General features: G+C 31.8%; 1 protein-coding gene across 2 annotated transcripts in view; it reads left to right on the top strand.

Annotated features, from left to right (window-relative positions):
- LOC143064974 (F-box/LRR-repeat protein 4-like) overlaps window positions 1–10,324 on the top strand; it is a 52,418-nt gene extending 42,094 nt beyond the window's left edge. For both annotated transcript variants that reach the window (XM_076238220.1, XM_076238221.1), the window contains 6 exons: window positions 250–379; window positions 1,492–1,584; window positions 2,014–2,121; window positions 4,972–5,058; window positions 5,617–5,721; window positions 6,627–10,324. In XM_076238220.1, the coding sequence (XP_076094335.1) occupies window positions 250–379; window positions 1,492–1,584; window positions 2,014–2,121; window positions 4,972–5,058; window positions 5,617–5,721; window positions 6,627–6,756 (653 nt within the window). In that variant the 3' untranslated portion in view covers window positions 6,757–10,324. The remainder of the gene's footprint in view (window positions 1–249; window positions 380–1,491; window positions 1,585–2,013; window positions 2,122–4,971; window positions 5,059–5,616; window positions 5,722–6,626) is intronic.
- The last annotated feature ends 2,380 nt before the right edge of the window (window positions 10,325–12,704 follow it).

Raw genomic sequence — 12,704 nt, forward strand, 5'->3', positions numbered from 1 at the left:
CAAATCAACTAGAGACTTAGTTCACAAGTTCCTTATGATATGATCTTTGTAATTTCAATGCCAAATTAGAGTGTTTACCCCAATGTCACAGTCCACTGAACATAAAAAAATGAGTGGGATTTGGGCATCATTGTACTAGGACACATTTTAGTTAATCAAATGTTATATGAATTTAATATACCATTAAGCAACCTGGAAAACAGTTAAGTTAAATTTATAAGTCCAATTATATTTTTGTTTTACTTTCAGATTTAGATCTACAGAGCTGTATGGGATTAGATGGTATTGGATTAATTCATTTAACAAAATTAAAAGGATTAAAGAGACTTAACCTGTACAGAACACATGTGGATATACATAGTCTTATAGCTATAATTAGGTTAGTATGTATAAAACTGAGAATTGAAACAAGAAATATGTTAAAAAGAAACAACACAAAGAGCAGAAAACAGTCCAAGGCCACCAATGGGTCTTCTATACAGGAAGAAAATCCCACTGACTTTAGCTGGCCTTCTTAAAAAAATCTTCACTAGTTTTGAAAAAATGGACATCACACTTAAATTCGAAATATATAAATGAACTAAAATCATTAAAAAAAAATTACAAGACTAACAAAGGCTACAGGAGTCGATTTCACAAAAAAACTTAAGACAGAGATTGATCGTAAGTCATGAACAATTCAGTATACTTACGACCAATCTTAGTCGTAAGTTTTTTTTTGTGAAATCGACTCCAGGTTCCTATTAAACTTGGGACAGGCGCAAAAATGCGGCTGGTTTTGTGAGATCTCAACCCTCCCATTATACCTCCAGCCAATGTAGAATTAACAAGCACACAGCAATAAGCACAGTTAAACTCAGTTTAAAAGAAGTCCAAGTCTGATGTCAGAATAGGTATTAGGAAGCAACTAAGGCAAATGACAATGATACATAAATTAACAAAGGACTACTAGCAGTTACTAACAAGCCAGCTCCAATTCAATTCAATTTAACTGATTTAAATATTATGTCTTCATCATATGAAAATCAAGCACAATCCCTCTATTTAGGGGTTTAGTATCAAACCATCATAAAATATACAAGAAGAACATAACCTGTATCATGCCAACAACTGGTTTTAGAATAGACTAGTTTATTTCATATGCAAAAAGACCCTATGTTTGAATCAATATAAATTCCAAAATATGCAATCTTTAATGACCTGACAACAGTATCATAACAGTAGTATATACCAGTAGGTATATCTCTTCTGAATAAGTCTGTTTAGAGGTTTGGTTAGCTTTTGAGGTGAATGCTGACATTTTTGTGCTTTGAATAGAATATTACCATAAAAGATTGGATGTGAAATACCTGAATTTATAAGATGTCTGCATGCTGATCTAAATTTAGAACATTTTGTTGGAAACTTAATAGATTCTGTCTCAAAATGGACTGAAATTTTGAACATGTTGTTCAGAACTTTTGTTAGTTTTTATCACATTTTCTTTTTCAGAACTTCTCCAAACCTTGAATGCCTAAACTTAGGATCATGTAGCAGGATAAATAATTTTGATGAAGTAGCCATTGAACTTAGTAAACATTGCAAGTAAGTCAAGTTATGTTCCAGTACATAAGGTTATACTTATATATGGCAAAAGAAGCAAAATATAGGTAGTACTTCTCTTGAAGCCCTGAATATCTTTCTAATTTTTGCAGTGAAGCATTTATACAGAAGGTAGTGAGGGAGCATTTATGTCAATATAGATAACATCCCTGCAACAAGTTTGTTACATTATTTTTCCACTCGAGACAGTTAAAATTATATTTTAAAGTGTGAGGCATGCGCAGTAAGACTTATATGTCCAAACACAGGCAAAAATTTTCAGAAACTTAAATCCTTACTTATTTCATAAAAATAAGTGTCATTATAGAATATTTTGTTGAATAATATATTTGTCTATTACACATGTATTAGCATTTCATTCCAATGATAAATGCAAAAGTCTTTATTCTTATGTATTTTGATATATTTTAGGAAGCTGAAATCCTTGGATTTCTGGAGATCTAGAACTATTACAGATGTTGGTCTGAGGGCTCTGGCTTATAATTGTCCAGATTTAGAGGAACTGGATTTAGGATGGTGGTGAGTAAATTATAAAGACAAAGGGACAAACAAGAAACATCACTACAAACTTGAATAAAACAAAAATGTAATATTTACCAACAAAAGTTCTGAACAGCATGCTTGAATGTAAAAATAAAATCCCAACAAATGAACTAAACAACAACACAATGTAATTAACTTGCATGAAATAAAGTTAGCCTAAAAATCAACGATGAAAAAAAAACACCTTCAATATGAAAAAAAATCCACCCATAAACTGATATAGATAGAACTTTACACAGTTGAAGAACACACTGCCTGTGGATGTACATAAAGGAATATAATATTGGTCCTATATCTAAGGAAAGGGAGATAATCCAAATAACTATCATACTTCAGTGTTTGAATATGTGGTTATATCTTCTCATATATGCAACCCCTTTTGGTTCATTTTTCAACTTGTCTAACCTTTATCTACAAAATGGTGTTTAACATGGTGCTAATGATTAAATGAAGATTGATGATATACTTACAACATACAACTCCCGTTAGCTTCACCCCATGTTCTCCATCCAAATACACCTTATCGCTATTTGTCCGCCATTGCTGGATATCACACAGGTTCCCGTAAAATGTTGACATCATAAAACAAAATATCTGACGCCACAATGGAAAAGTGATTGTTGTTGACGTCAAAAGTTCAAGCGGCCGGGTCAGCCGGGATTAGCGATAAGGTGTATTCTGTTCTTTCCTTATCTACCATTCGTCTCCAAGTTTCTTTTGGTCTTCCTACACTTCTCTTTCCTGGTGGTGTCCATGTCAAGGCAATCCTACAATCATTCCATTGGTCCATCCTCAGGATGTGACCTATCCAACTCCATCTCCTGGTCTTAATGGTGTTGGTTATGCTGCACATGTTGGCTTTTTGTAGCAGTTCTGCATTGGATATCATAGTTGGCCAAAATATCTTAAAGATTCTATGCAAGTTCCTGGTGTTGAAGTTGTCAAGTCTATCTCTATCTCTCTTGCTTATCTTCCAACATTCTGCCCCATATAGCAACACTGATATTACATTGCTTTTTTTAAATTTTCATTTTGGTGTTTCTACTGTATTGGTTTGATATACAGTCGTCCGCCATAAGTATTCGTAAAAACAAAATGGCCGCCAGTCAATGTAAATCTGCACCTGAAAAAACTTGGAACTATTTAACAAGTAACAAAATAAAAAAATCCTACCTCAATACTTTGTTATGTTTCCTTTGTTCCTCATTACTCGTAAAATCCTCCTTGGAATGCTGTTATACAACGATTTCAGGTAAGTAACAGTTAATTTGTCCCATATGTCACGAATTTCACGTTCCAGGTCTTTGGTATTATTTATGTTCTGAGTTCGTTTTTGCAGTTCCCTTTTTAATACCCACCAACAATTCTCTATAATATGGAGGTCGGGACTCTGAGCTGGCCAGTTCATGCTTTTTAGACCCGTTTGCCTACGAAAATCTTGAACAGATCGGGCTCGATGGACAGGGGCATTATCATCTTGAAAAACGTAGTTATCATCTGGAAAATGACGAACAACCACTGGCCACAAGTTATTGTCAATAATTTCAATGTATTTTAAGGCATTTATGTTACCTTCAACAACAGTAATAGTTCCGACACCATGATAAGTGATGCATCCCCAAATCATTAAACTATACTTGCGCTGAGATGGAGGGCAAATACAATCTGTCAGCCACTCTTCTCCGACACTGACACGAGAATACTGTCCAATGATTACCTTGCACTCATCACTGAAGATTACTTTACTCCAGTGTGCATTAACAGTTTTATGTAAATTCCCCCTGCAATATGCCACTCGTTTCTTCTTGTTGACCTCACGGATACAAATTTTTTTCTTTACTGACCGCTTGTGAAACCCATCAGAATGTAATTTACGTTCAACAGTTCGTTTAGAGAAAGGTCGATCAATGCTCTCATTAAAAATATTAGTAATTTCAGATAAAGATTTGCGGCGATGTTTTTTTACACAACGGAAAGTTTTCTCATGTCCCGGTCATGAAAGGATTTTGGTCTGCCTGTTCTCCGAATGTTTTCTATATCACCCCGGTGCTCATACCTCTTCAAAAAACTGTAAACAGTACTCTGTTTAATGCCTGTCAATTTGACGATTTCACTTTTTCTGTAACCTGCATCATTTAATGGAGCGAGACGACTTTTCTGATCAGATGTCAGTTCTTTTCCCTTGCGACCCATTTTGTTTACATTAGATACAACGTAAGTGCAGACGCCTCTGATATCATTACGCACGTGTCACATGACAACCACATGTTTTTCCACATGATCATCTATATATAGATTCATTGCCATCCCGATTGTGACATGGAGACGACGGTCAAATCTTGTTTACCCTTCCGTGACGTGACCGCCATTGTTGTTTTACGAATACTTATGGCGGAGAACTGTACTTATTTTTCTTAGCTTATAGAATGCTGCTCTTACATTTTTAATTCTATTCCTAATGTCAGCTGTTGCATTGTCGGTTACCGCTCCAAGGTATGTGAAGCTGTCTACTATCTCTATTTCTTCGTTGTCCAATGTAATAGGCTGGATGTTGTTTGCCTTTACACACATTATTTTACTTTTTTTTTTAGATTGATGATATAACTAGTTTCAATTGGATGAAAACAGCAAAATTGAAATATAATGTAAATTTGGGACAAAGTGTAATTTCTCTAAAATATAAGTTATGTTTCTTGTGTTATATGACAGTTTAAAGGTATTTATTTTTCAGAGATAAGTGCCTATAGATAATCAGTAAATTATAAAGCAGGTCAGATGTTTTAGGGTGTGCACTTATTTTTATATTATTTTTATTTTATTTTTCAGTCCAGAACTAAGATCAGGAAGTTGCTGTTACCTGGATCTGGTTGATAGATGTCATAAAATCAAAAAGTTATACTTAACTGCCAACAGGTAAGGATGTCATAATAAGTTATCAGATTAAGATAAAAGTATGTCCGTTCGTCCGTCTGTCCTGCTTTAGGTTAAAGTTTTGGTTGAGGTAGTTTTTGAAAAATTTGAAGTCCAATCAACTTGAAACTAAGTACACATGTTTCCTATAATAAGATCTTTCTAATTTTAATGCCAAATAAGAGATTTTGCTCCACTGAACATAGAAAATGATGGGGCATCTGTGTACTGGGGACACATTCTTGTTTTTCCTGTTTTGAAAAAAAAACTATAAACCATATATAGAAATTGAAACTAAAAAGACATATTGGCAAAAAGTCAATTTTGTCACTGGTGTACGTATAAATTTCTATATTAACGTCTGCATCAAGAATGTACATGCATGTCTCTAAAGTGACCTCTTTTCAGCAAATTTAGGTTTTCTACAGTGGTCATATTGGCGTAGTTATGGAATGTACTGCAAAGTAATACTGTAAGTCAATATTACTGATAAAAATATAGAAAGTCTCAGTCAAAGTAGCATAATTTTCATTGATATGATACCATTTGTATTTGTAACAGGACAGTATGTGATGATGATTTGAATGCTATCGCATCCAACTGTCCAGATTTAGAACAATTAGACATACTGGGAACTAGACAAGTCAGTGAGGAATCAGTACTCAGGTAAGTCAAATTATCTATTCATTCATACTCATTTAATAGTCATTGGAACATGTTCCATTTGGTGTGTATTTGATAATGTTGTTATTAGCCTGTATTAAAAAGTAAATCCCAAGGAAAATTCAAAATAGACATGAAAAGAGGCATGGTATTACCCAATAATTTTCTAAATTTTGTACCTCTTGAATCCTTTCAAAATATATAAATCAATTAAGGCATAATATGTTAAAGTCTCAATATTTTATTTCAGAAATGACTAATGCTTGTTTGTAGTTGGCAAAATTTCTTTTTGGTTAAGCCCTTGCCCATATTCAATTATTAATGGAAGTGGCAGTTAACAGCTGATATTTGACTGTACCTTTTTGCAGAAAAAACTATATTTTCCTTTTAAGTTTAATATTCTTGTATCAGAACCAACTATTTCCCAAATAGCCAAACAAAAAGTATTCTATTAAACATGTATTACAATATAGTGCAAATAAAGCATCAAATTATTGACTTCATCAGTGGATAAAATACGTTTGAAACAGTTTTTGGAGTAAAAATTGCATTCAAATCCCTTATGTTGCTGGTTTCCTAGTTATTCATTTTTTAGACTTTATCATTACTTTTGAGAAAAACAAAAGTAGTGCATTGACCACAACATTTACATATCCCGTTAATAAATGTTTCAAAAAAAAAAATGACTTAAATATATACTCAGATATTCAATTTACAAAATTATTTGCCCAAGAAAATTGCATAAATGGTACATGTTGCATGAGATTGAATCTAGTATCTTTTCTACAAATATACAAACTATGTTTTTATGTGTTACATGCATGTGCATTTTGTTTCAGAAAGCTAGTCTTACTCTTATATGATAAAGTTTTAATTTATCACAATTAACCTGTGTATTTTCTTTTCAGAATCCTACAGTCTTGCCCCAGGATGATAATGTTTGATGTGTCATTCTGTTTCTCTATAGAGCATGAAGTGGTTAATGAATGGAGCAGGATTTTTCCAAATTGTAGTATTAAGAAAAGTTTTCAACAATAAAGAAAAGTTTACATCAATAACTATCCAATCTCAGGGTCTAAAACTATTTCAATATAATCTCTATTAAGGGCAATCATTTATTTTCAAGTGGTCATTTAAAAGAAATGCCATCCTTTTCACACCATATTTGTCAAGTTTTATTTTTACTTTAAATATTTAAGAAATCTCTAAATTTACTGCCAAACTATACTCAAACAAACATACTTTAGATAAATCAAATGTGAACAGGAATAAATGCTCATACTACATCTTCTTATTTTATACAGAATATCTTATGACAGAAAAAAATACAGGAAACAAAACTATGCTAAGCAATGATTTAAAAAAAAAAATAACAAATAATTTCCATTTAAAATTGCAAAATTAATATAGCAGATTCATAGAACAGTTAGTTAAAAACAGATATGATTCAATAGTAATAAACCATATTATAGTTGTTAGAAAGCTTTGTAGAAATTTCATCAAATCAAATATGTTGCAAAAATACAAATTTATGATTTGTCTATGGATAAATCTGTCAGAATTGGCCAGAGGAAAAATGTTTTAGTATTTCTATTTTTTTGTTTATCAAGTTATCTCTAAAACTGCAAGAATTGCTACATATTTTTGTTACATTCACTGTTGATAAATTAAGAAATTACTAAGAAACTTAAAAGTTTTATCTTCTTCAGGCAAATTTACTGTGGAGAATTTGGCTTTTTTAAGGCCGTTTGATCATATGTCTATCACAGTTTCTACATAATTATGCATCCATGGCTTTCAATTGTTTATGTTTCACGTTTTCTTGATAGAGGTATATCGAGAAAAGTGCTTTATACACACTTGATTTATACAAAACAATATTTTCATATACATCTACAATTTTGCTGATGTGCAACAATCTTAGTAGGCAATTTGATGACATATGGAGTGTAAAAATGTGTACGCTAAAATAGTGCAATGACGAAATTATGTTTAACTTGCTGTTGTTGATTGTTTTCTGTAATTGAGGTTTGTAAATGTTATCCTTGTTTGTATAAATATAGTTGTTTTTATTGGAAGTTTAAAACCACTTGCATCAAGAAACCTAATATCAAGTTCAATTTATGATGATCTATTTTCCTTATGACAGAAACGAAATTCAGTTTCAGAATATCATGCCTTGCAGATTTTTTTTTTAAAAGGGCACATTTAAACAGTGATTGGTTAACAGTGTCCTGAATGGATATCCAACAAACGACTATGTGATGTTTTTTTCTTTTTTATTACAACTAATGAACATATCCTCAGCATTTAGATTCTGATAAATGAAAAAGATCTGACAACTAGGGCAGTATTGCTGATTTATATAGATTGACCTGTTTTTAATTAAGTCGACTTTGCATATTTTCTAATGTCAGTTAAGATACCAATCTGATTTTAAAATAATTAAGTGATTTAAGAAGTCTAGTCATTTATTAGAATAATTTGAAGATTTATTTTATTGAACTGTATATTGTACATTATGTGTTGATATCAATTCAACTTAATTTCTTAATAAGATTAGGTTGACATTGATCTAATTTGTTGATTTATGAAAAATGATATCAATATAGCAACATTTGTAATGGTAAATAAAAATTACTTTAATTTTGTTCCTTGATGACGTAAGAAATATTTATCCGTGTGTACCTCATAAATTGCTGTAAAGCTGAATGCTAACATTAGGTTTCATTTATAAACTCCATGGGATGTTTATGAATTGGGATAATTTGTATGCCCCATTTATGGGAATTATGTTTTCTGGTCTGTGCTTGTGTCCGTCTCTTCGCCCGTCTGTCTGTCCCGCTTCAGGTTAATCTTTTTGATGAAGTTAAATTCCAATCAACTTGAAATTTAGTAAATATGTTCCCTATGATATGATCTTTCTAATTTTAATGCCAAATTAGAGATTTTACCCCATTTTCATGGTCCATTGAACATAGAAAATGATAGTGCGGATTGAACATCTGTGTACTTGGGACACATTCTTGTTGTTTTGAGGTTTTAATCTAACACAAAAGTAAACCCATCTGAATAGGAGCATTAAATACTGGGTAACCATTGACTTATATTTTACCCAAGAGTGACCTCCAGTTAATATTCATTTGGTTTCATTACAATACATACAGAATATGTAACAAAATGGGACATGGTTTTATTACAGGTAACAGCAGTTTACCTAGGTTCAAATTTCATAAGTCTTTATGGTGCTAAAATTCAAGGTAAAAACAAAACTTAGGGAAACACATGAACTCAAAAAGGAATGAAACTAGGTGCTGAACAATCATGACTTTATGATTGCATGTACAATACCTCAAATTATTGTTTGAAATCAAGCTTTCATGACATTTTATTTAATAGTTAACTACATTATAATTGCCAATGATATACATTTATTGAATGTGTTCACCTTTCCCAGAAACCATTGCCAACTGGATTTATTATCTACCTATTTTATGTACATTTTTGTACTAGTAAATGAAAACTGCCATTTAATGTTATATTTATGGATTTTATTGTTATTTTATCAATGAATATTTACATTGTCATGTGACATGTTTGTATTGCACATTGTAATGTATACATCAGTTACAACACCTCCTGTTGCCTGACTCTCTCATTTGAATTACAAAGTAATATTTTGTACATGTCAATTTCATGTCACATCACTTTTTGTCACAATCAGGAGTTCATTAAGAAATTTACAAAAAGTTCCATTTTTCTGTTTACATTTTAGCTGCACATGTAGGAAATTCATGTTTTTAGATACCATTTCAAAAATATAAAACAGCATCACACTATATTGTACAAACAAAATTGTTGATTATAAACTGTTGTAATTTTGTTGATATTTATTATATATTTGTTTGCTTATGTATTTTTCTTAACTTGATTGCACCCACCAAATAAAATTAAAGGTCAAAGGCCTTTTCTATCAGGAAAAGAAATTGAATTATATTTAATGTCCAAAAAATAATGACAGAAATGCCCAATTACCCAAACTAATATTTTTATAATCAATTTGTTTTAACATATGTTTAGCTCTTTCTAGTAAATTCATGGCAGTTTATATTATGATAATTTTGTCTTTTCATATTTTCTTGGTGTATATTCAAAGTTGACCTATCCACGATAGTTAATATGTTTTTATTTTTGTATTTGAGAAGTCAAGAAAATAAATCACTCATTTCATATGATCTCTTTAGTACAATTGATATATTTTATTTACTGAACTGTATGTGTGAATAGTGACAATCTCAACATCCCCTCTTTTTGTAGATGGGTAGATATAGTTAGGGGTATTTGTTTGTCAATACATAAAATTCATTTCTTAATTTATGATTTTTAGTTATGTAGCAAAACTGTGATATTTAAATGGATTTTAAAATTTATCTCTGTTGAAGTCTTTTTTTTTCAAATATGTTTTCCATTTAACAATTTCTAAGCTATTTTATTTCATATTATATTACATTTGATAATGTATATTAAAGCTTTCATTTTATTTGTTATATTGTATGGTATATGTATATTTGTAGTTGCAATTAAACATGGCTGTTATGAAATCATATTAATTTTAAATAATGTCGAATCAAACAAATCATTGAAGTATTGATAAATCGCCTGTTAGTATTTGTTGAAATGAGACTGTTACATTGACTAAAACATTTTACCTTTCTACTCTTTACACTAGTATTCCACATTCCAAACTAAGAGACAAATTGAAAGAGTTGGTATTGCTTTGCTTCATAAAAAAGAATGGCCAATTTAGAATGGCCTCTTAGGGAGGGATAAATCCTACTTTGTAAAGGATCACTCTGATTCAAACAAAAAATTCTCTGAAACTGATATTATCAAGATGTTTGATTTCTTGATTGACAACATATTTGTTACATTCGGAGGACGTGTTTTTCAATAGACTGTTGGCATTCCAATGGGAACAAACTGTGCCCCTCTACTTGCCGACTTGTTTCTTTATTATAATGAGGCTGACTTCATGCAGGAACTTCTTAGGAAGAAAGATAAGAAGTTAGCAATATCATTTAACTCTACTTTCCGCTATATAGATGATGTTCTTTCACTAAATAATTAAAAATTTGGTGACTATGTGGAACACATCTATTCCATTGAGCTAGAGATAAAGGATACTACAGATACAGTTAAGTCGGCCTCATATCTTGACTTACATCTAGAAATTGACAATGAGGGTCGGTTGAAAATAAAACTTTACGACAAAAGAGATGATTTCAGCTTTCCAATTGTGAACTTTCCATTTCTAAGTAGCAACATTCCAGCAGCACCTGCATAAGGGGTATATATCTCCCAATTGATACGATATTCTCGTGCTTGCATTTCCTATCATGATTTTCTTGATAGAGGGTTGCTGCTCACAAGGAAGCTATTAAACCAAGAGTTCCAAATGGTGAAGTTGAAATCATCCCTTCGTAAATTTTACGGACGCCATCACCAGTTGGTTGACCGTTATGGAATAACCGTTTCACAAATGATATCGGATATGTTCCTTATGTCATAACTACAATCTCCTTCCCTTTCATGAATGTGACCTAACAATTAGACTATTTACCGGATTTGTTATCACATAAGCAACACGACGGGTGCCACATGTGGAGCAAGATCTGCTTACCCTTCTGGAGCACCTGAGATCACCCCTAGTTTTTTGGTGGGGTTCGTGTTGTTTATTCTTTAGTTTTCTATGTTGTGTCATGTGTGCTGTTGTTTGTTTGTCTTTTTCACTTTTAACCATGACATTGTCAGTTTGTTTTAGATTTATGAGTTTGACTGTCCCTTTAATATCTTTCTCCCTCTTTTACACAAAGATGTCATCATGGAAAAAGGTTTTCTCAGGTGTTTATAAACTCATCATAAACCAGGATAAAAAAAATGTATGTTAGATGGGCATTTTATCTACAAACCAGTTATCATTGGGCAAGTGACGCTTGAACCGCAAAATTTGAAAGGTTTTGCCAAATACTGCATGTAATGGTTTGAAATGTAATTTCATCAATTCTTCCTTTGAAGTGTACTGCTCTTTCTATGATTTATAAGTATAAACTTGATTTTCAAAAACCTCAGATATTAAAAGACCAATCTCCTGTGATTGAAATATTTCATACATGCTTACTACATTGATCATTAGTGAACATTTCTTCATGTTTAAGGGTATGTATTTATGTTGAGGGGGTTTCTGTTGGATGTTTGTCTTGTTTGATTAGAGATGCATTACTTCATTATATGTGTGGGACAGGGGTGTTGAGGACAATTGAAGACCCAAAATTTGAAAGTTTTGCCAAATACTGCATGTAATGGTTTGAAATGTAATTTCATCAATTCTTCCTTTGAAGTGTACTGCTCTTTCTATGGTTTATAAGTATAAACATGATTTTCAAAAACCTCAGATATTTAAAGACAAATCTGTTATTGAAATATTTCATACATGCTTACTACATTGATCATTAGTGAACATTTCTTCATGTTTAAGGGTATGTATTTATGTTGAGGGGGTTTCTGTTGGATGTTTGTCTTGTTTGATTAGAGATGCTTTACTTCATTATATGTGTGGGATATGCGGGGACAACACATAAAATAATTATATGGTTATTTTTGTTAACATTATTTGTTCAGTAGGGTTTTATGCAATGCATATGTGCTGGGACTATAATAGTCCCAGATATGTTCAAGTAGATGTCAACCCATAAAAGAATCATACAAATACATCATCTAGCAATTAATAAACACCTGTCTCTCCGAATGAAGGAATTCAGGAAGTAAGTTATCTTTTGTGATCATTTATGACACTTGTAAGACTGCTGCACAACGTATAGTCCAGGAAGTAAGTTATATTTTGTGATCATTTATGACACTTGTAAGACTGCTGCACAACGTATAGTCCAGGAAGTAAGTTATCTTTTGTGATCATTTATGACACTTGT

Source organism: Mytilus galloprovincialis, chromosome 2 (assembly GCF_965363235.1).
Source record: "Mytilus galloprovincialis chromosome 2, xbMytGall1.hap1.1, whole genome shotgun sequence".
Lineage (NCBI taxonomy): Eukaryota > Metazoa > Mollusca > Bivalvia > Mytilida > Mytilidae > Mytilus > Mytilus galloprovincialis.